Source organism: Giraffa tippelskirchi, chromosome 11 (assembly GCF_054371585.1).
Source record: "Giraffa tippelskirchi isolate mGirTip1 chromosome 11, T2T-mGirTip1v1.2.pri, whole genome shotgun sequence".
NCBI lineage: Eukaryota > Metazoa > Chordata > Mammalia > Artiodactyla > Giraffidae > Giraffa > Giraffa tippelskirchi.
The window spans coordinates 136,581,990-136,605,406 of NC_137285.1; the positions used below are offsets into that span (position 1 = coordinate 136,581,990).

At 43.2% G+C, this 23,417-nt stretch overlaps 1 protein-coding gene across 4 annotated transcripts in view; it reads right to left on the reverse strand.

Moving 5' to 3' along the window:
• The window catches only part of PAMR1 (peptidase domain containing associated with muscle regeneration 1), a 181,277-nt gene that overhangs the window by 74,482 nt on the left and 83,378 nt on the right, over positions 1 to 23,417 (reverse strand). For 3 of the 4 annotated variants that reach the window (XM_081538105.1, XM_081538103.1, XM_081538101.1), the window contains exon 1: positions 7,744 to 7,965. The exons of the other annotated variant lie outside the window; for it this stretch is intronic. In XM_081538105.1, coding sequence (XP_081394231.1) covers positions 7,744 to 7,816 — 73 coding nt within the window. In that variant the 5' untranslated portion in view covers positions 7,817 to 7,965. Of the gene's footprint in view, positions 1 to 7,743; positions 7,966 to 23,417 lie in introns of those variants that run through there. 4 annotated transcript variants of the gene reach the window in all.

The window sequence follows — 23,417 nt, forward strand, 5'->3', positions numbered from 1 at the left end:
CTTTATTGTAGGGCTTTGCCGAGTCTATAATATTCTTTGTACCAAGTTAATTCCCACATTCCCCAAACTTATTTCACCGTGACATCCTAGGTTTTATTATTTCTGCTGAATATCCTTTAATATTAGTATCTCATGAAACCTACTTTGGAAAATACCAGGCTAGACCATAAGCTCTCTCAACAGATTACAAGTGTCTTTAGGAAAAGGACTGGTCTCATTCATCATGCTATCTCCAGATAGCTTGCTGAATAAATAAATGAATGTGGACATATCAGGCATATGTGATTTCCAGGGTCAGGTTATTTGTGACAAAGACTACTGTTAGAAATGGCTCCTGCTATGACGTTTTGGAGTCTATTTTACAGGGAATCCACTGGGTCCACATTTGTCGTTGTTTAGTCGCTCAATCGTGTCTGACTCTTTGCGACCCCAAGACCTATAGCCTGCTAGGCTCCTCTGTCCACGGGATTTCCTAGGCAAGAATACTGAAGTGGGTTGCCATTTCCTCCTCCAGGGGATCTTCCTGACCCAGGGATCAAACTTGAGTCTCCTGCATTGGCAGGTGGATTCTTTACCACTGAGCCACCAGGAAAGCCCCAATTGGGTCCATTACTGCTAAATATATTTTGCTTTTTTGTGTATTACAGTTTGTATCTCATTTCCATGAAGGCTTGAATATTCACCACTTGTTCTGTTCTACCAGTGAATTGGCCAGGGGAGCCAGGTTTGCACAGAAAGGAGGCTGAAGATCACTTAGAAGCAGGCAGTCAACCACCAAGTAGGAGGCAGAAAGCCAAACAAGAAGTAAGGCAATAAAGATCCTTTATACCAGCCAAGCCCTCCCTTCTGCTTGCACCCCAGGTGAGCCAAGTGGAATATTAGAAAATATGGGAGTAGATGCTACCAGCTAGAAGCTAAGCTCAGGCAACTTGTCCTGGGCATCCTAGGTGTTCTCCACCATCACTACTGACTTTCAAAGGGGGGTAGCACGATATAAAGGATTAATTGATCATCTTCAAAGGAATCCTAGAAGTAAATGGGCATGGAACTGGGTTTGAAAAACTGACACTTTAGTTCCCCAGAGTCCTCAAATGATTTGATTTGAAGCAAACCAGGCCAACATCCTTCCTCCACCCAGAGGATTTCCATTAAACTGGTTGGAAATTTATTTTAACCAATCATCAATTCAGCTTATGAGGACAATTGCTGCACCTCCCCATGAGCTAAAGTTGCCTGAATGTGTTCCTTGCTCTGTTCTGGCAGCAGCAGCCCTGGTTTTCCAATCACCAAACCAACTGACCAGACTTCTACTTAGCGACACTCACTGCCAAACCACTAACTCAGCCCTCTGAGATAGCCACAGTCTCAGAGAGGGCAGTGATAAAGATGCCTACACTGCAGGAATAAAGGCATGTCCCCAAATCCAGAGGCAGAAGGGTGACAGAAACATGTGTCTTCATTTGGGCTTTCTTAACCACTCAACAAAAGACCCAAAAGACAGCAGATCCTCATTCAAGGTTGAAATGAACTGGTTAAAATCCATCTCAGTATTAATGGAGGGAGGCTGCATCTCCATCCCCTGCAATATCCATCAGCTGTATTATGCCAAAAAAAGAAGAAAGAAAAATGCCTCCCCTTATTCATGCCAGGCCGGCTACTCCTATTCCATCACCTAAGAATTCACACATTGACGATCTTGACAGAATAAATCCATAAAATACTAGTGCTCCACAGTCTCAGGGCCAGGCATGAAGCATGTCTCATCCTTAACTCTGTCGCTCCACAAACAGAAATGTGATTTTGATTATAAAGTCTGACCATGAGACAAAGAAATTCTCACTTCCCACGTCTAATCATAATGAGATGCATGTGGCTGTGGACAGCTACCCAGAAATGAGTGGGATTTGCAATCTGCTTAACATTCATGTTTCCTCTAGAAAATGGCTCTTCTTGGGTTCCACGTGGTCCCACGGGGGCTGCTGAGGTCTCTCCCTCCTCTCTTACATCCATTCTGCCTCCACAGTGGCTAGCATGTGACCTTGCTGACTCAAGGGCCGGGGAATATCAGCTCTTGGAATATCCACAGGATAACCAGAACTCTTTACTAACACCGTGGTCCTTATGATTTGGCCAAAATACAGACAGAAGATCTACCATAGTTGGACTCGCTACTGACTACAGCAGTGTTACTGTTTCGGTGCATGCATTATAGGGTCAGACTGGGTTCAAAACACTGATGTCCAGTTCTGTGACCTGGGCAAGTACTGTACCTCTCTTTCGGTATGTAAACTAGGGATAATAACTACTTACCTTCTAGGTGTGTTGTGAGGATTACATGAATACATGTCAAGCATATAGGAGAATGCCTGGTATTTACCACAAATACCAGTAGATTATTTGGGATCTGGTCCCTTAGGTATGAGGCTTCCACTACTGGTGTTTCCACCACTGCAGGTGAAATATCTGATGTGCAACCCTGCTTACTCCACTCTCAACCCACACAGGCTCTGTGTCTGTATCACAAATGACAACCGAGAACAAGGAAAGGAACAGCGTTGGGCAGTGAGTAGCAGAAAGTCCCATTGGTTAAGAGAAATATCTCCAGCCAACTCTAATTCTCTACTTTCCCTGAGTGGTTTTGTTCATAGATATGAAGTTTGACTTTTCCTGCATTTTACTTCTTTCTCTCCATTATAAATCTAATGCTTTGGCCCAGATTTTGGGATGACTGACAAACAGAACTCCTTAAACGCAGACCAGGCTTGGAATCTGATAGACTTTCTGCCACTGATCTGGTAGCTTTCAAAGCTCCAGCTGGCCTCGGGGTCCTCTGCCCTGGAATTCAGGAATTAGAAAATGTAAACACTGGTTTTCCCTCCCCGTTAAAATAAAATAAGAGGAGAGGGATCTGGGCTCTTGTGACTTTCAAATATCCACAAAGTGGGGGTGACAGGTCCTCCCACGTGAGGGGAGGAGCGGGGTATCACTTTCCCTCATTTATTACTGAAATGTGCACCCCTCCCCCCAAATCAATTGCAGCTTCTAGAACTGGGCTCAGGAAAGGCAGGTAGAGAGGTTTTCTCTTGCTCTGGGATTGGCCACCCCTAAGAGGGCAGATGGAAATAATTTTCTGACTTAAGGCCAATCATTAGGCCCTCCAGACACCATGAGATGCCATAATCTCAGCCGTTGCTGTCTAGCCAGGGTAACCCAGATGCAGATAAATTTAAGTCAAATCCACAGTCCCTGCCAGTAGCATTCCAAAGCCTTCCCTAAGGCTTCTGGATATGTCTAAGGGACTTACATGCTCCAGGTCATCTCTGCCTCTGGCTCCAAAGGTGCTTTGTCCCCAGTTGACTGACCCAGATATAACACCCAGCTTCACCCTCAACTTCTACCAACAGCTCACCCTCAAGGGCATTCATAAAACATTTTACTGGTGGTCACAGAGGTGAGATTGTGTTCCACAACACACACAAGTGAAAATATATTTATGTTCCTGTCTGCTGCAAAATGCTCACTTGTGCTTCTCCCCATTCAGCACCCAGCTTTCCAGTTTCTCTCTTTCACATCCCATTTCTCCCCCATCCCTCCCAGGAACAGAGGTCAACGAGGCAAATACAAGCACGGACTAGCAGATAACACACGTGCGAACTGAGCAGTGGGGTGTCAGACCAGACAGGGGACCCAGCTTACCTCAAAGCATTCAGGTTCAAAACCTTTTAAGCACTATACCCTACTAAATACTTCTGCAGACCTTTGACCCAAAGGCTGCCAGTCCTTCCACGCTATAGTTTCCCTCTTTGCCAGAGCCACCCCACGACACAACAAGAGCGCCACCCACATGGGAGAGAGCTAGGACCCTCTCCTGCCACGTGTGTCCTGAAACCATGCCTCGATTACATGCGCATCAGTGTAGGAGGCTGTTAGCTGTGAGAGTTTGTCAGCCAGGTACCAGGTGAGCTTTTGCTCAGGAATCTGACAGTCTGGGCTCACCCCAGGCTCCACTAATCTTCTTGTGTTTTCTTTTTATCATTATTGCTGTACTGTGCTAAGTCACTTCAGTTGTGTCCAACTCCTTGCGACCCCGTGGACTGTAGCCTGCCGGGCTCCTCTGTCCATGGGATTCACCAGGCAAGAATACTGGAGTGTGTTGCCATTTCCTTCTCCAGGGGATCTTCCACGCCCAGGGACTGAACCTGCGTCTCTTTACATCTCCTGCATTGGCAGGTGGGTTCTTTACCAGTAGTGCCACCTGGGAATCATTTCTGCAGCAAAATGTAAATAACACAGATTTACCATTTTAATCACCTTTAAGTGTACAGTCCAATGGCCTGTGTAACCATCACCGCTATACATCTCCAGAATGTTATCATCAGTACTCACTGACACTCTATGCCCCTTAAACACTAACTCTCCAATCCCTCCTCCTCCAGCCCCTGGTAACCACTGTTCTACTTTCTGCCTTTATGAATTTGACTCCTCTTGGCACCTCCATAAATGGAATCATACAGTACTTATCTTTTTGTGTCTGGCTTCTTTCACTTAAGCATCATGTTTTCAAGGCTCATCCGTGGTGTCATTTTAATCAGAACTTCACTCCTTTTTTAAGGCTGAATAGTATTCCATTGTATGTATAGACTCACATTCTGTTTACCCACATGTTGGTTGTATCTACCTTTTGGCTACTGGCAATAGTGCTGCAGTGGACATGGGTGTACAAATATTTGCTGGAGTTTCTGCTTTCATTTATTTTGTGTCTATTCCCAGAGGTGGAATTGCTATATCAAATGTTTCACTTTTCCAGGAACCGTGCCTGTGTATCTTTGAACAGGTCACAGACCCTCTCTAAACCCCAGCTGGGGAATAACAGCACCTACCCTGCTTTGGTTTGAACACTGAGCCCATCATAAATGCTCAGACGCTTACTCTCCTTGTCCTCTGCCTTTGAGGTACTCTGACTAAATGATCTCTCCAGTCACTCCTAGCTCCTGAAACCCATGATCCCACCATCAAATTATTTCCCTGTTGGAAAAGCCAGGAGTTCTAAGAGTATATATCAAGGGAACACCCTCTTCATAGTCCCCACAAAAATCTAGCCCTGCCAAGAAGGCCCAATTTGCATAGCTCTCTCCTTGGAATTTGCTAACACATCCCATTATAAACCAACATCTAATTTTTCTTGCCGCTCCTTCCCCCTTGCTTTCTTTCCACATTCCCTTTCTCCACTGGTTGCTCCTGCCCACTGCATATCTGGGCTTCAAATTATCCTCCTCGGTTGCCTGGATGCTCATTCCCCACCAGCTAATGTCTGTTGGAAGCAACACTTGTGAAGTTATTCATGTGAAGGCTTCATTCCCCAGAGTCACATCTTTTCAATGAGTTGTTCCTTTTAGGCTGGATCCTGCTGGCAGAGCTACTGCTATTTGGTGAAGTCAGTGGAATTGGGTTTCTCCCCTCACGTGCTGTTTGTGTTGGGTTATCACTTGGCCTGATGTTTGGATTCTCATCCTCAGACACGTGTCCCGAGTCGATGAGCAACAACCGTCTGCCGTGCCATCCCAGTGGGTGTTTACATTTCATCAAATGCTCTTTTTAGAAAAGTAATTAGAGGAAATATGCTGCTAAGCTTTCCTTGACGGGGGCCAGATTCAGAATTCCAGCAGGGAGTGGACTCACTTGCTCACAACTTGAAATATTTCACTTCTCCACTCCATCCCTCTGTGCTCCCTTTAAACGTGAATGCTTGACAGACAATGAAATAGCCTTGCTCTCCGGCTCAGTCAGCTGCTCGGCTGCCCAGACACCATACACCCTCCCTGACGCTCTTCTTTTCTGTTTGGTTTTTTTGTTGGTGGTGGTTTTGTTTTAGTCTCTAAGTCGTGTCCGACTCTTTATGACCCCATGGATTGCAGCCCGCCAGGCTCCTCTGTCCATGGAATTCACCAGGCAAGAATACTGGACTGGGTTGCCATTTCCTCCTCCAGAGGATCTCCCCCACCCAAGGACTGAACTCCTGTCTCCTGCATTGGCAGGCGAGTCTTTACCAAAGTCAGCTTTCTTTCCTGAGTAAAAGGTACAAGAGATTCTCAGGTCAGGGATAAACGGGTTTTTCAGGTCCTGGGCAAGGAAAAAGGGGCAGCTGAGCTTTAGTTTTTAGCTTTTATGGGTTTCAGCCATCTCACCTGCCACATTAGAAAAAGAGATGCGGGGACAAGAAAACTACACCTGGGAGCCCTGGCACTGCAGAGGGATGCAGGCTCCTCTGGAGTTGGGCCTGGGCCACTGTGCCCTGGAAGGTCGGCTCCAAGAGGCAGAGGTGGAACAGGGACAAGTCGTAAGTAAAAGTCACCAACTAAACCTCGGGCAAGTGGCTGGGTTAAAGGATTATCAGACTCCACCCGCCTGGGCTCCTTCTCCCTACATTATTGGGCTGCTCCAGAGACCAATAAGGCAAAATTCAAATGAAACACTCTCCAGCTTGAGAGTCAGTCACCAAGGAATATTTCACCTGGTGCTGGCAGGCTACAGGTAGATGGAAAGTATTGACTAAAATGGGTGGGCGGGGGTGTGCTTTCCATGTGTCTCGGTTTTGTTCATTCACCTTGAAGGGATATGTGCTGAGGTCCAGCTTCCCTTCTACTGTAGCTGATGGCTTTCTACACCCTCACCACCCAGCTTACTCTGTTTCATTGTTGGGTGATTGCCAGCTACATGCAGCAACGAAGCACCCACTTCTTAAGTAAAGCAAAGGTGACAGGTCACCAGCACAGGTGGCAGGTCACCCCCACAGAGGGGAGTAGCAAAGGCTCATACACTCCCTGCTCCTCCACAAAGCTGCCCTATTTTATCACCTGTGCACCTTACCTCCTGAGGTCTCACCTTGCCTCCTGACACCTGGCCTCTCTAGCCATAGTGGGACGGATGCTCCTAAAAAGTCCACCCTCCCTGATTGCCCAGCAGCAGTCACAGGACAAGCCTGCTCTCCCCTTGCTTCTGCTGGGTCAAGAGGCTCCCAAGAGCTTTGGGTCTTGTTTCAACCTCACTTGCCCCAGGAGCCCATCTGACGTGGGGTTTGTGGCTCAGAAAATGACATGTGAAAAACACAGAAGCCACAGCTCTTTCTAAATAAACTCTGTGCATCCCCCAAATCAACTTGCACTCTTCACCCCGGCTTTTTCTTCTTCTTTCTCATCCTTATCAGAAAGGAAGTGTATATATGCTGAGTGAGCACCTCTCCTTTGCTGGCAATCTGTTCTGAACGGTTGTAGTGTGAGATTTCCTCAACAAGATGCTTCGGGACAAACACCCTCATTGCAAGCCCTGCTCTTATTCACCTCTTTCCTCCCAGCTCACCTGGGAGGGGGCTTTTTCCAAGTAGAGATTTGGCTTTTGCATGTCAGAGGGGGCACCTGAGCCTGGGTAGAACCCCAGCGATAATTTTGTGCTTTAAAAAGCTGAAAAAAAAAAAAAGCACATAAAACTGAAGCTGGTACGTTCAGTTCCAGTTCAGTCCCACAAGTTGGGATGGCAGAAAAACGGTGTCACGTTCTTAGGAAGAAAGAGGGACACTTCAGCACCACCAGCCAAGCGCCCAAAATCCCACTAGAAGAAAGCTCACCACCACCACCCACAGACACACAAGCACCCTCTCTTGGGACACCCCGCTCCTGCCCCCTAACTAACCCCAGGAGACTTTTGTCCTCCCCCCTCCTGGGGGGTCCTGAATGCGACTCACAGTACCTCTTGGCAAGGACGAGATGAGAAGGAGCTGCAGGAAAGTAAGCCCCAGCTGCGGCCACCAGCCCAGCTCCATCGTTCCCGCGGCGGTGCCCGGAGAGACTGCTGGGGAGGGACCGAGGGAGGCCGGCGGGCAGGCGGCTCCTACGCGGACCTCCCCAAGCCCCAGCTGAGCGGGAGCTCGGGTTTCAGCTCGCCAGGCTCTCCCATCCTCGTCCGAGGGGAACCACCTTCAGCCGGCGCGACGTCAGCCCAAACCTCTCCTCTCCGCCGCCGCCTTAACCCTTGCGGAGCCCGGGGAGGTGTGGCCACGCGGGGAGGCCCCGGCCTGTGGCTGGAAGGGAAGCTGCGGGGCACGGAGGCCCGCCCAGGTCCGGCTGGGCTCCCCTAGGCGGTGCGGGCAGGCGAGAAGCCAGCAGGACCCTGAATGGGGGGCGGAAGTAGACGGGGCTGCGCCCCCCTGCCCCCACCTCAGGTGAGGTCTGAAGCCCCACCCCCACCCCCACCCCCACCTCCAGCCCGGATGGGAGGTCCAGTGCCTGCCTTGGCTGCACACACTGAGTCGGCCAGATTAAATGCCTGGCCTTGGGGGAGGGGGTGAGCTGGAGATAGGGGAAGAAAAGCAGCCAAGCTTCCTCCGCCTCCACCTGTATCCTCAGTCTCCTTCCTGCCCAGCGTTTGCTCCCGGCACTCACAGTCTGGAAACTTTATCCTTTGCCTCTATAGGCTGCTGGGGGTATTCTGCATGGTCCCACAACGCCCATTATGGTGAGTTCAGCAGCTTAAAGAGTTCCTGCCCACATGCCAGGCAGGGCAGTGGGCTCAGGGATAAAAGAACACATAGGATTGTCCCTGTAGTGAGGGTGTTCAGTCTAGGTATGGGGATAGCAAATGAGATGTTGAAGTGAGGACGAAGGATGTGTTACAAGATAACAGCTGACATTCTTGATCAATTTCTCTATGCCAGGCATCTGAGTACCTTACATGTATCAACTCATTTATTCCTGATAATACACCTGTCATCTCAGTCTTACAGAGAGGGATACTGGGGCATGAGAATTCAATAGCTCATCCAAGTAAATGGCAGACCCAAGCAGCTTGGGTCCAGAAGCTACAATCCCAGACAGCAGGCACACTGTTTCTTAACATTCTGTGTATCCAGTGTTTTATTTAGCCATTATAGTCACCGTGTACAGTAGATGGCACTGTCCCCGTAGTATGGATGCCGAAACCAAGACTCAGAGATTAAATGACTTGTTCAAGGTCACTTGGCTGGAACTGGCAGAGCAGGACTGACAACCCAGGTCTAACTCAGGGAAGCACTGGGGTTTCCAGACGTGCTTGACCCCAGTTTGTGAGGTCAGATGAAGAACCAAGGTTGGGAGAAGTGATCATTTGGGCCTAGAGCACTGGGAGGCTTCCCAGAACTGGGGAAGCTTGAGCTGGGACCTGAAAGAGGCAGGATCTCAATCTATGGAGGGAGTGGGGAGGCCTTTCTAAGAAAAAGGGCTATGTTCATCTAGTGCCACTGGGAAATAAATGAGTATTTACATGTTTAATTAAAGGATACTTTATATTTATCCTTTCTTCAAAGGATCCATGGCAATGTAAACCATTAAAATGAATTTTAGACAACACACACATATATATGGAATCTAGAAAGATGGTACTGATGAACCTATTTGCAGGGCAGCAATGGAGACATAAAAAACAGACTTATGGACACAGTGAAGGAGAAGATGGGTCAAATAGGGAGAGTAGCTTTAAAACATATACAATTCCATGTGTAAAATAGATAGCTGGTGGGAATTTGCTGTATGATGCAGGGAGCTCAAACCCAACGCTCTGTGACGACCTAGAGGGTTGGGATGGGTTGGGAAGTAGGAGGGCGGTTCAAGAGGGACGGGACATATGTATACCTATGGCTGATTCAGGCTGATGTATAGCAGAAACCAACACAATATTGTAAAGCAATTATCCTCCAACTAAAAATAAATAAATTTTTAAAAAATGAATTTTAGGGACTTCCCTGGTGGTCCAGTGGCTAAGACTCCAAGCTCTCAAGGCAGGGGGCCTGGGCTTGATCCTTGATCAGGGAACTAGCTTCAACTAAGAGTTCAAATGCCCATAACTAGGGATCCCACATGCCACAACTAAGACCCGGTGCAGCCAAATAAATAAAATAAATAAATATTAAAATGAATGTTAAACAGTTTTGAGATTATACACACACACACACATACACATACACACACACACACACACACATACACATACACACACACACACACATATATATATATAATCTCATTGGAAAAGACCCTGATGCTGGGAAAGATTGAAGGCGGAAGGAGAAGGTGATGCCAGAGGACGAGATGGCTGGATGGCATCACCAACGCGATGGATATGAGTTTTAGCAAGCTCCAGAAGTTGGTGATGGACAGGGAAGCCTGGTGTGCTGCAGTCCACGGGGTCGCAAAGAGTTGGACACAACTGAGTGACTGAACTGATACAAACACACACACACATATCTCAGAACAAAAGCCAACTCAAGAGGATAAACACTCCATACAGTTTGAAGAGAGAAGGTAAAGAGAAAGCATGTAGTCATGGTGCTTGGATTTTATTCGATAGTTAATGTAAGACTCTGACTGTTTAGGAGCAGAAGGTATGGGGCCCAAAGCAAAATCCGAGAAGAAAAGCCTCCCTGGTGTCCAGAATGGGGGATAGAGGAGGCCAAGGCCTGCCTAGAGAGAAGAGCTGGGCTACTGAACAAGGTCTGGAGCAAGGAGCAAGCAGTGGAAGTTGAAGGGAAAACAATGGGAGGAACTCTGGGAAGGTAGAGTCCTGGGACTCAGGACAGCCTGGAAGGGCAGGAGCCCTGCCATTGGTACTCCACTCAAGGCAGTCCCTAAAACTCAGCTCTGCTTCTGGGGCCCACTGCAGCCAAAAGACTGGGAGTAAGAACCTAGCGGCCAAATCTTCCATTCACCACTAACTCTCTGAATCTCAACTGTCTCATGTAAAATGAAAATAATAACCAAAACTACTTTGTGGACTGTTTGGAGAATTTAATGAGATTATGTACATAAGGCCCTTAGCACGAGGTCAAGCTGGTTCTAAATGCTCAATAAATATAAATCATTGTCTGTATTATCTGTCTGAGACTGACCCCATGGAAATCCCATAGTATAGGCCTTCTTCCTCACCCTCAATTTCTCTATTAAAGTGAAATTTGTTAAAACAGGCACCAAAAATAAACTTAAAAGGGAGGGTGGGGGAAGTGCCAAAGGGCAGCTGGGTAGGAGGTTAGAAGAGGAGAGGTTTACTTTCTTGCTGGTCAACCAGATCTAGTCCTTTGGTGATGGGAGCAGGGAGGAGTTGACATGGTTTCCAAGTAACCATAGGATATGATCTCCGGTGGCCTCAGCCTGCAACGATTTGGAGCAGGGCTTGGGTTCCCAGCCAGAGATTGAGACCAGGGTGTGGCGGAGAAAGTACCAGATCCTAGCTCCTAGATCAGTGGTCAGTGACAAAGGCCCTGGCCCTTTGGCTTTGCAGAAAATAATTTCCACAAAGATAGAAAGTGGTGAGATAAGTAAAGTGTTTATTAAGAGGGAAAACAAGTACAGTAGGTGTGGATAGACACATGAGAGAGAATCACTGAGTCGTGCCCTTGTGGCAGTTTGAATGACTTTTATGGGGTATTTCTTCCAGGGTTTTCTTTAGCCAATCATTTTGATTTGCCTGGTTCACAGTCCATATTTGGTATATCTCAGGATCGTCCCATGTGTGTACATGCATGCATCTCTTAGCCTGGATGGATTTTACTGAAAAGGCATATGGGTAGCTTGGCATTAGTTAGCATCACTCCCCTCTGACCTTCAAGGAGCTTTCCAGCACATGTGTGATCGGGGAGGTCTTCAGACTTTGAGAGCAAGAAATACGTGGACTGGGCAGGGCCCAGCCTCCTCCCTTATTCTGCTCATCTCTTCTTGGAGTGTCAGTGCTGAGGGACGAATCTCCAATCATGTTACCCTGGGGGGGTGGGGGGTGGGAGGGAGGTTTCTACCTCCTTCCTCAGTAGTATTACAGCCTCTTAGGAATCTGTTTCTCCCATTAGCTGACAATGCCACTTCCTTCTTCCCTTGTCTCCCCTCACCTACACACATACACACACACACACACACACACACACACACACACACACACACACACACACACACACACACACACACACACAAACCCTCCCTGAGTCTACCCAGCAGTTTCATCCCTACAGCAATTTAGCCACCAGGGTGGGGCTCCAGGTGATGCATGTGACTGGCTGCTCCCTAAAGAAGTCTCTACTGCCAGGTCTTTGCTGCTCCAGGCTTAGGGGACTGGAAACAGGCCGTCACATCTATCTATTTTTGGTATACCCACAGGAATAACGTCACTAATTTGGGTTTGCAAATTTCCTAGGACTAGGGAACCTGGAAAGGAATTCTCAAAAAGGAATGGGATATGTTCCTCCGGGGAACTGAAAGCAGTGATCAGATATTACCTTGTTGAACTTGACAATGAACTTGGACTGGCAGAGGAAGAGGGAAGCGATAACTATGACACAAAAAAGGTGGGTAGTTTGTCTGAGGTCATACAAACCTACATAAATTTCAGTTTTCCTATGCAAGTTTAGCTTCCTCTCTTTCCATTAACTCAGTTTTTCGTATTGATAGAGTTTAGTGTTGTTCTAAATCAGGATTCTTGACCCAGGTTCCATGGGGTCTACCGGGAGGACTTTTCACAGGGCCTTTGAACTTCTGGAAATGATATGCAAATTTTTCATGCAGTTTTGGAGCAAGAGGAAGTCGGGGCCTTATTCAAAGTCTCATAGGGATATGCAAACACCTAAGTTTTTCAGAATCACTGATCTTCACAAATTAACATTAAAAAGTTCACCAAATATTTGTTGGGTTTGGGGAAAGTGGTTTGGTACATACAGTGATTGAGTCTAAACTATAAACTGCACAATGGATATTTTTAGGACCCTCCTCCCCCTTTTTTTTCCTATTTTTGTCTTAAGAGCACTTGCTCTGGATCCCACTGCCTAGTGCTGAATCCAGGTGGACCACTAGCTACTTGTGTACACCTGGGTAGGTTATTTCACCTATGATGGCTGTAGTTTTCTCATCTGTTAAGTGAGGAGAGTAATGGTACCTGCCCCCATGGGGTTGGAGTAAAGAGCTCAGAACAGTGTCTAAAATACACTAAGTACTCAGGAAACATTAACTATTTTTATTATGGTTCTCTCCCCTCCTGCCCTCACTTTCGACACCCACTTCTGGGAGGAATAAATCACTAGAAAGGCTGGATGCGAAAGAGGCAAAGTGCCATGCTGGGAAACAGGGACCGATACCTGGAATTAAGAATTATCTTCGGATAATGAGCACTCAGAAATCAACAATTGGCTGTAATAGATGGAGTCGGGCCACCCATTTAATTACAAGTCACAATCCCTACTAATTTTCACATGAAAGGATGAGGCACTCTAAAAAGCCTGAACCTTTTTCACTGCCGTGGGAGGCTGATTGCATGTGAATACACAGAAAGAAACCGCAGCGGAGGCTGTCTTGTGAATGCCAACAGCTCCCCAGTCTCCAAGCTGTAACTTTTTCAGATCAGCAGCTTGAGCAGAGACCATCGAGGGCAAGCCAGAGGGAATAGCTAGGGTGAGACCTGTCTGTAAGTCGACGAGAGGCATCCCAGACTGCTTGCTGGTCATTATGCTTGGTTTTCATCAGCTGTACGAAACACAAAGTTCAAGTCACCCAGGGCCAGAGATGGAGAAGGGTAGGTCTGGGGAAAGACAAAGGGCCCTTCCACCAGAGCCTGCTCTAACTGGCCCCGCCATGGAAGTCTCCAGCCCTAATGAATCCCGGCTGTTCACCTACACAACAAGAGATGATGCTGTGCCTCCAGGGCTGGCTCAGCCCCACTCCCTTTCCACTGGGAGCTGGGCAAGCAGGTAGGTGAGTCTGTGGTTCTTTCTTTGGCCACATTCTTCTTTCTCTATGTCATTCTTCATGGAAATTGCTGAAAGAGGGTGCACTTCCTTCCTTCATGGTCATTGCACTCCTGAATCTCTTGGGGAAACCAGTTCTTGATTTTCATATGTGTATTTATAAACTTCAATTTAAATCAAAATTTCTGCTATGCCATGAGCTGCAAAGCTTTATAAAGAACTCTGGGAAAAACTGGGACCCCAGTCCAAATGACTGACTCAAGAGTTACATATAGTTGTGCTGTTTTGACATATAGTTGAGCCATTTTGGGTGGGTAAAGGACCAAAACATAGAAAAGTTCCAAGGGAAGGCAGCAGGGTATGGTGGCATGAAAAAGGCACCAGGTCCCAGGGTGAACCAAGGCTCTCCTACCTACCGGCTGGGTGAACTTGGGCAAGTCCATTGGCCCCTCTGAGAAAGAAAGTGAAAAGTGTCAGTCACTCAGTCGTGTCTGACTCCTTTTGACCCCATGAACTGTAGCCGACTAGGCTCCTCTGTCTATGGGATTCTCCAACCAAGAATACTGGAATGGGTTGCCATTTCCTCCTCCAGGGGATCTTGATGACCCAGGGATTGAAACTGCATCTCCTGTGGCTCCTGCGTTGCAGGCAGATTCTTTCCAGATGAGCCACCAGGAAAGCAGCAGTTTTACTTTACTCATCAGTAAAAGGGAGGTGAGAGCTGCCTTATCGTTCTGGTGAGATTAAAATGAGGCTGGCCTGCATAATGGTAGTTTAGTCAGGGCTGACTGTTATGAACATCTAACCTTAGAGTTTCATTTTGAAATAGGTACCATTTTCCACAGCTCTGGTAATGGAAGTTAGGTTATGTTCCTATATTGATTTGAAGCCAATGTGTGTCTGAAAAATATATTGCCTTGTACAGTTATGCTTCCAGTTGGAGGTCTAGGGGCACAGTGCATTTGTTCAAAGACAAACTGAGAGGTCTGACCTGAGTGGACCCAATCCAGGTGCTAAAGAAAAAGTATTCTGACATTTGTAAAGACTGTAGGGAAGGGGACTTCGTTGGTATCCCAGTGGTTAAGAATCCACCTTGCAATGCAGGGGACATGGGTTCAATCCCTGGTCAGGGGAACTAAGATCCCACATGCCGCAGAGCAATGAAGTCTACGCTGCAACTACTGAGTCCACGCAACACAGCTAGAGAGTCTGCACCACAATGAAAGATCCCGCTAAAAGACGGAACATTCCAGAGGCATGAAGCAGGGGATCCAATCTGGTCTGAAGGTCAGAAAAGTTAACCGGAGAAGGCGACATTGAACTGCGGAGCTGAAGAAACACAGACGGAAGGGAGACTAGAGGACAAGAGATGAGAAAGACCGTGTACTTGGAGGCTACAGGTGCAGGCAGGCCTTGAAAACCATGAACTTGATTCTGCGGGGGTCATGGGAAACAACTTGAGGGTCAGTGACTGGATGATTGGTGCCCCAGGTTCACCTCTGCAACAATATCCAGTATGCAACGGGATGGAGAGAAGTGGCTTCAGAGGCACCAAGGAGGTAAAAAGGATGGGTCAGTGATCATGATATAGATTGGGGAGAAAAATAAGGGAGCAAAGTGAGGGTTATCCCTGTTGATAACTGCATAGGTGTGGACAGATGCCTGGTGGTGAGCTGTGCAGGACCACTCTCCTCTCTCTCAGACTCTCTCTCTGTCTCTGTCACTCTCTCTGTCAGATCACTCACTCTGGGAGAAGTAAAGCTCACATGGAAAGGAACCAAAGCTTCCTGACAACAGTCCCCCAAAGGAGCTTGGGAGCACATCCTCCCTTCTGGGGCCCTTCGGGTGGCTGCAGCCCTCAGCAGCAACTTGCCTGCAACCTAGCAAGAGTCCCCTTAGCCAGAACCACCCAGATAAGCTGCTCCCAGATCCCCAACCTTCAGAAACGAGGCAAGATAACAAATTGTGTTGCTTGGCACTGCTAAATTTGTTCCACGACAAGAAATGACTAATACTAAAGATCTCTGAATTGGATGATCTTTAGAAGAAACAAAAAGTGTCTATACAGTTGGTAAATCTACAGCCAAGTGAAAACTGCTAGAGTTTAAGGACCCAACGGTGAGAAATGTTAATAGAGTGAGACTATCACAGGAAAGAGGCTTTCAGCAGTGCATAACAGCAAACCCAACTTACCTGGCTTAAACAATAAGGAACTGTATTCTCTGGTATAGCAAAAAGTCCACAGTTAGGATGACTCCAGAGCTCAGTCTATGCCCCAACAATAGTGTTAAATATTTAAATAGCTCTAAATAGATGGCAGAAAGTGAAGAAGAACTAAAGAGTCTCTTGATGAAAGTGAAAGAGGAGAGTGAAAAAGTTGGTTTAAAGCTCAACGTTCAGAAAACTAAGATCATGGCATCTGGTCCCATCACTTCATGGGAAATAGATGGGGAAACGGTGGAAACAGTGTCAGACTTTATTTTTTTGGGCTCCAAAACCACTGCTGACGGTGATTGCAGCCATGAAATTAAAAGACGCTTACTCCTTGGAAGGAAGATTATGACCAACCTAGACAGCATATTTAAAAGCAGAGACATTATTTTTCCAACAAAGGTCCGTCTAGTCAAGGCTATAGTTTTTCCAATGGTCATGTGTGGATGTGAGAGTTGGACGGTGAAGAAAGCTGAGCACCAAAGAATTGATGCTTTTGAACTGTGGTGTTGGAGAAGACTCTTGAGAGTCCCTTGGACTGCAAGAAGATCCAACCAGTCCATCCTAAAGGAGATCAGTCCTGGGTGTTCATTGGAAGGACTGATGTTGAAGCTGAAACTCCAATACTTTGGCCACCTCATGCGAAGAGTTGACTCATTGGAAAAGACCCTAATGCTGGGTAGGATTGGGGGCAGGAGGAGAAGGGGATGACAGAGGATGAGATGGTTGGATGGTATCACCGACTCAACGGACATGGGTTTGGGTAAACTCCGGGAGTTGGTGATGGACAGGGAGGCCTGGCGTTCTGCGATTCATGGGGTCGTAAAGAGTCGGACACGACTGAGCAACTGAACTGAACTGATGCACATATTTCTATAGAATCTTAGGATATATAAAAATAGCCTGTGTCGTATGCATGGCTAACAGGCACATGAAAAGTGCTCATCATCGTTAATTATTAGAGAAATGCAAATCAAAACTATAGTAATGTATCACCTCACACCTGACAGAAAGGTCATCATCAAAAAGTCTACAAATAATAAATGCTGGAGAGGGTGTGGAGAAAAGAAACTTCCTACAAGCTGGTGGGAATGTAAATCAGTATAGTTACTGGAAAATAGCATGGAGATTCCTCAGAAACCTAAAAATAGAGTTCCCATATGATCCAAATGAACAGAGGAGTCTGGTAAGCTACAGTAATCATGGAGTCACGAAGAGTTGGACACAGCTGAGCGACTAGCAAACACAGTCGCTTCAGTCATGTTCAACTCTTTGCAATCCCATGACTGTAGCAGGCCAGGCTTCTCTGTCCATGGGGTTCTCCAGGCAAGAATACTGGAGTGGGTTGCAATTTCCTCCTCCAGGAGATCTTCCCGACTCAGAGACTGAACCAGCCTCTCTTAATGTCTCCTGTATTGGCAGCCAGGTTCTTTAACACTGGCACCACCTGGGATGCTATTTATATATATAATATATAATTATATATATAATATATAAATTAATATATGCTATATATATATAATATATATGTCATTTCCATATATTTTAGATTCCACATGTATTTCCATAATATATAATATATTATAATATATAAATATAATATATATTATATATAATAAATATATTGTGTTATATAATATATATAATAATATAGTATAAATATTATACTATAATATCATATATTATACTATACTATATTATAATACTATAATATAGTATAATATAGTATATATTATATATAGTATATATAGTATAGTATAATATAATATAGTATAATATTTATACTATATTATTATATATATTATATAACATAATATATTTATTATATACATACAATATGTATTATATAATATGATAGCTATATAATATATAATTATGTATTATATAATATACAATAATATATATCATATATATATCATATATATGATATATACATCATATATCATATATATTAGATATATATAATATATTATGTATATATTACATTATTAATTATATCATATTATAATTATATTGATAATTATATATATAATAATATATAATATATATAGTTATAATTAAATAATTATGTAATTGCATATTATATATAATATTATATTAATTAATTATATATAATCTATATGATATATATGATATAATATATTATATGTATGTAATATATATTATATATATTATATAATATGATTAATACATTTACTATGTTATATTTAATATATTATATATTATATATAATTACTATAATTAATAAATAATATATTATATACTAATTATATTATAATATATTATATACTAATTATATTATATATATTAATTATACTATAATATATTATATTATTAATATATTATAAATATATTTTTATATTCTAAAATATTATATATATTATAATTTATACAATATATTATATATAATATATATAAATAATTATAATATATAATACATATTATTTATATTATAAAATATAATATATAATAATGTAATATATTATAATTATTATATATTATATTTTATATACATTATATATAATATATAATATATATTTTATATACATTATATAATTATATATATAATGATATATTGTATTATATATTATATATAAATATATATTTATAATATAGAAATATATAATATATAAGATTATACATATAATATGCATGTAATATATATTTATTTATACATATAATATGTATATTATACATATTATACATATAATATACATATTGTACATATAATACATATAATATAAAATAATATAATACATATACTATAAAAATATAAAAATAATATATACAATATAAAATAATATAAAATATTATTTTATTATGTATTTGATATATAATATATATTGTATATATTATATATTTTATATAATATATATTATTTTATTATAATATTATTATAAAATAATAATATAAAAATAATACATATAATATAAAATACATATAATATAAAATAATACATATAATATAATATATATAATTTTATATATAAAAATATATTTTTATATATTATATAATTTTATATAATGATACATTGTATTATATATTATATATAAATATATATTTATAATATATAAAATATAATATATAAGATTATACATGTAATATCATATATATTATATATATTTATTTATAATTTATAATATATATTTTATATATTTGATATTTGATATTTGACTGAACTGAACTGATATACAATATTATATATTTATATATATAAATGGGATATTTGATGGAAATATATATATATTTGATGGAATATTACTCAGCCATAAAAAGAATGAAATAATGCCACTTGCAGCAACATGGATGGACCTAGAGGTTATCAGACTAAGTGAAGTAAGTCAGATAAAAAAAGACAAATATTTTATCACTTATATGTGGGATCTAAAAAATGGTACAAATGATCTTTTTTCCAGAACAGAAACAGACTCATGGACATAGAAAACAAACTTATAGTCACCAAAGGGAAAGGCAGGGAGGGATATATTAGGTGTATGTAATTAACAGATACATACTACCATATGTAAAATAGATAATAAGGATTTACTGCATAACATAGGGAACTATATTCACTATTTTATAATAATCGATAATGGAAAATAATATTTTAAAAGGATATATATACACACATATATGCAAATCACATTGCTGTACCTGAAACGAACACAGTTTTATAAATCAACTACACTTCAGTTAAAAACAGCATATGTTACTTGTGAATACAAACTTACCATTAAACTATTAAAAATAGGTAGAAATGACACGGTGGTGGTGGTGGTTTAGTCGCTAAGTCGTGTCTGACTCTTGCGACCCCATGGAAATGACATACAGCACCTTAAAGGCAGTAGTTACCATTCAAAAGAAGGGGTGTCAGGATTCCCTCGTGGTCCAGTGGTTAAGAATCCACCTTACAATGCAGGGGACAACGGTTCCATCCCTGGCCCAGAAACTAGGATCCCACATGCTGTGGAGCAACTAGGGCCATGCACCCCAACTGCTGAGCCCACACTCAGAGCCCACGGCTCGCAAGCTGCAACGACGGAAGCCTGCGAACTCTAGAGCCTGTGCTCTGTGACAAGAGAGGCCACCGCAGGGAGAAGCCTGCATACTGCAGCTGGAGAGTGGCCCCCACCCACTGCAACTAGAGAGAGCTCACACACGGCAATGAAGAACCCAAAGACCCAGCACAGCCAAAAAAATGCAAAAAAAAAGGAAGGGTGTCACAAAATGTGATATATGAAAGTTTAGCTTAAATATTAAACAAGCAGAAGAGAAATTGAAGCAGCTGAAGCCAAATGTTAACATCTGTCTCTCTTTGAGGCTAGTACATAGGGTTCTGTTATAGTCTGGAATTTTTTTGGATGTCTGGATTATTAATAATTATATCTACATTTTATAAAGTAGCTACAAAAATGTAGGAAAAGGACACATGGGGAAATATTTCAATGGATAGAGAAGACAAGCATTTATTCTTTAAGAAAACATTTTGAAAGAATAAAATAATGCCATTTGCAGCAACATGGATGGACCTACAGATTATCATAACAGTGAAAGATGTCAGAAACAGAAAGACAAATGCCATCATCAGTTCAGTTCAGTCGCTCAGTCATGTCTGACTCTTTGCAACCCCATGGACTGCAGCACACCAGGCCTCCCTGTCCATCACCAACTCCCGGAGTTTACCCAAACCCATGTCCATCGAGTCGGTGATGCCGTCCAACCATCTCATCCTCTGTCGTCCCCTTCTCCTCCTGCCCCCAATCCTTCCCAGTGCCATATGATACCACTTACATGTGGAATCTAAAATATGACACAAAAGAACTTATCTACGAAACAGAAACACACTCACAGATACAGAGAACAGACTTATGATTGCCAAGGGGATGCGGTGTAGGGGAGGGATCGACTGGGAGCTGGGGATTGGCAGATGCAAACCGGTACATGTAGAATGAATCAACAGTAAAGTTCTACTGTATAGCACAAGGAACTATATTCAATATCCTGTGAAAAAGCATAATGGAAAAGCATATGAAAAAGAATGTATGTATAACTGAATTACTTTGCTAGGCAGCAGACATTCAAACAACATTATAAATCAAGTATACTTCAATTTTAAGAAAACATTTTGAGTGTCTCCTGTGTGTCAGCCACATTCTAGGCTATGGGGACAGCATGGTGAGCAAGACAGAATGATTCCTGTCTTCAGGGAGCTTACATCCTACTGGGCAAAGATATATAACAAACAAAGAAGAGCAGACCAGATGGGAGAGTGCTATGCTAGAAACGAAACCGAGAAGTATGCTAGGAGAGATGGAGGAAGGTACTTTAGTTTGTGGAATCAGAGCAGGCATCTCTGAGAAGGTGACACGGATGCTGACGCCTAGAGTAAAACATCAGGAGAGCCTCCAAGGAAAGGGCATTCTAGGCACAGGGAACAGCTAGTATAAAGGCTCTGAGCTAGGGATGAGCTTAGAGCACATGAGGAGTGCAAAGAAGTCCAGTGTGGCCAGCACACAAGGACATAACCCACTCTCTAGAAGAGAGGGGATACGGCAGGGACCGGGAGAACATGCTCGGATGATCAAGTGAATTCACACCAATGTGGCATTCCCTTTGCGGCATAGGAGAATTCTTTGAAAATTTAGTGGAAAGCTATGGATCCTAGAAAAATACACACACACTGATTTTCGCTTATAATTTCAGGATATGCGTGGACCCTCTGAAGCCCACCCAGAAATGATCTAATTGCAGCATTCAAACTCAAGCCACGTTATTCCCAGTTGGAATAATGAGGGTATGGGGACCTGACCATTTTTACTCAAATGCAGGCCATTTCTACTCTAGTGTTCTGTACCACGCCGACCAATGCTATACCAGTCTGAAGGTCTCCTAACCCATCCTCCTGTGTTTCCCCTTGCTTTTCACCAGGTCAGACCTACATAGCAGTCTGAAGTCTCTCCCTGCCTAATCCTGCTTCTCTCCCTTTTATGTTTCATAGGCTTTACCACCAAGAATTATTTTTTATTTCAACGTATATATTTTTGGTTGTGCTGGGTCTTCATTGCTGTACACGGGCTTTGTCTAGTTGCAGCAAGCAGACACTACTCTCCAGTTGCTATGAGCAGGCTTCTCATTGCGGCAGCTTCTTTTATTTTTTTTATTTTATTTTATTTTTTTTATTTTTATTTTTTTTGGCTTCTTTTATTGAGGTGAGGACTCTATAGCAGGGGTTTAGTAGTTGTGGCACATGGGCCCCGCTGCCCCAGGGCCTGTGGAATCCTCCTGGACCAGGAATTGAACCCGGTTCCCCTGCACTGGCAGGCAGATTCCCAACCACTGGACTACAAGGGAGGTGCTACCACCAAGAATTCTATCTGGCACTTCTAACTTTGCTTGCTGTCTGTTTCTTAGACACCAATACAACCAATATTGTATTGGGATCAACCAATACAACCAGTACCGGGAATAATAATAAACAAGAGGTGATAAGAGGGGGTTGTGGTTCTAGATCACACAGCTGGCAAGGAAAGCCCCATTCCCCAATGGTATTTGAGGTATAGATAACCCTGGCACAAGGTGGCAACCCAACTGCTAAAGATTTCCCAGGCGGCTACTTGGAAGTACTTCCTGGTGGAGGAGAATGCCTGGGCTGGGATGAAGATTCAGGCTTTTATTCATTATGGAAGAACAGCACATTTAAGGACAATGGAATCAGCTGGTTACTAAGTTGATTTGATGCCCTGCAGAGGGATAATGAGAAACTAAGTATAATTAACAAATTTAAATACTAAGTGTGAAAGCCAGTGGTCCTCTTTGGTAGTTCCTGCAGTAGTAGAGTGGATTAAACTGAGAAACAAACTCAGGTTCTGATATTTATAGGCTTCAAAGAGAGTGGAATGCTTTAGTAATGGCTGGTCTACTATGCTATGATCAGCGTCCTGCCTGGAAAAACTTGAACTCTTGAACCTGAGGTTGACTCATCTGTATGGATACTCCCAAAGTATGTGGTTCCACTGAATTCCCTGAATCCCCTGAGCCTTCAGAGATGGCTCATCTGTTCCTGTTAAGAGCCAGAGCTCTGTTCTGTGGGAAGAAATAGGATGGGTGTTCCCACTGCAAGAAGTCAAGAGTCCTCCTTAGGACTTTTGCTCAGACCTGTCCTGGCTACCAGGCCAGAAAACAGGATTAAGTTCCACCCTAATCCCAGTTTAGAACATGATGAGGAAAGAAAGAGACAAATGCCAATGGAGCTGCAAGAATTAAGTAGCTTGTACTAGCAGGAGCCAGGGGAGTACCCATGGGATTGGATTTTGAGGGTGCTTGATCAAGGAGTACAGAACAGAAGAATAGATAGCAACAGTTCATTTAATTGGGAGTACTCTTTAGGAACATGGATTTATTGCCTTGGCAACAACCCTAGGGCATGGGCAAATTTGCTAGTAGGTACCTCTAAAAAGGTCTT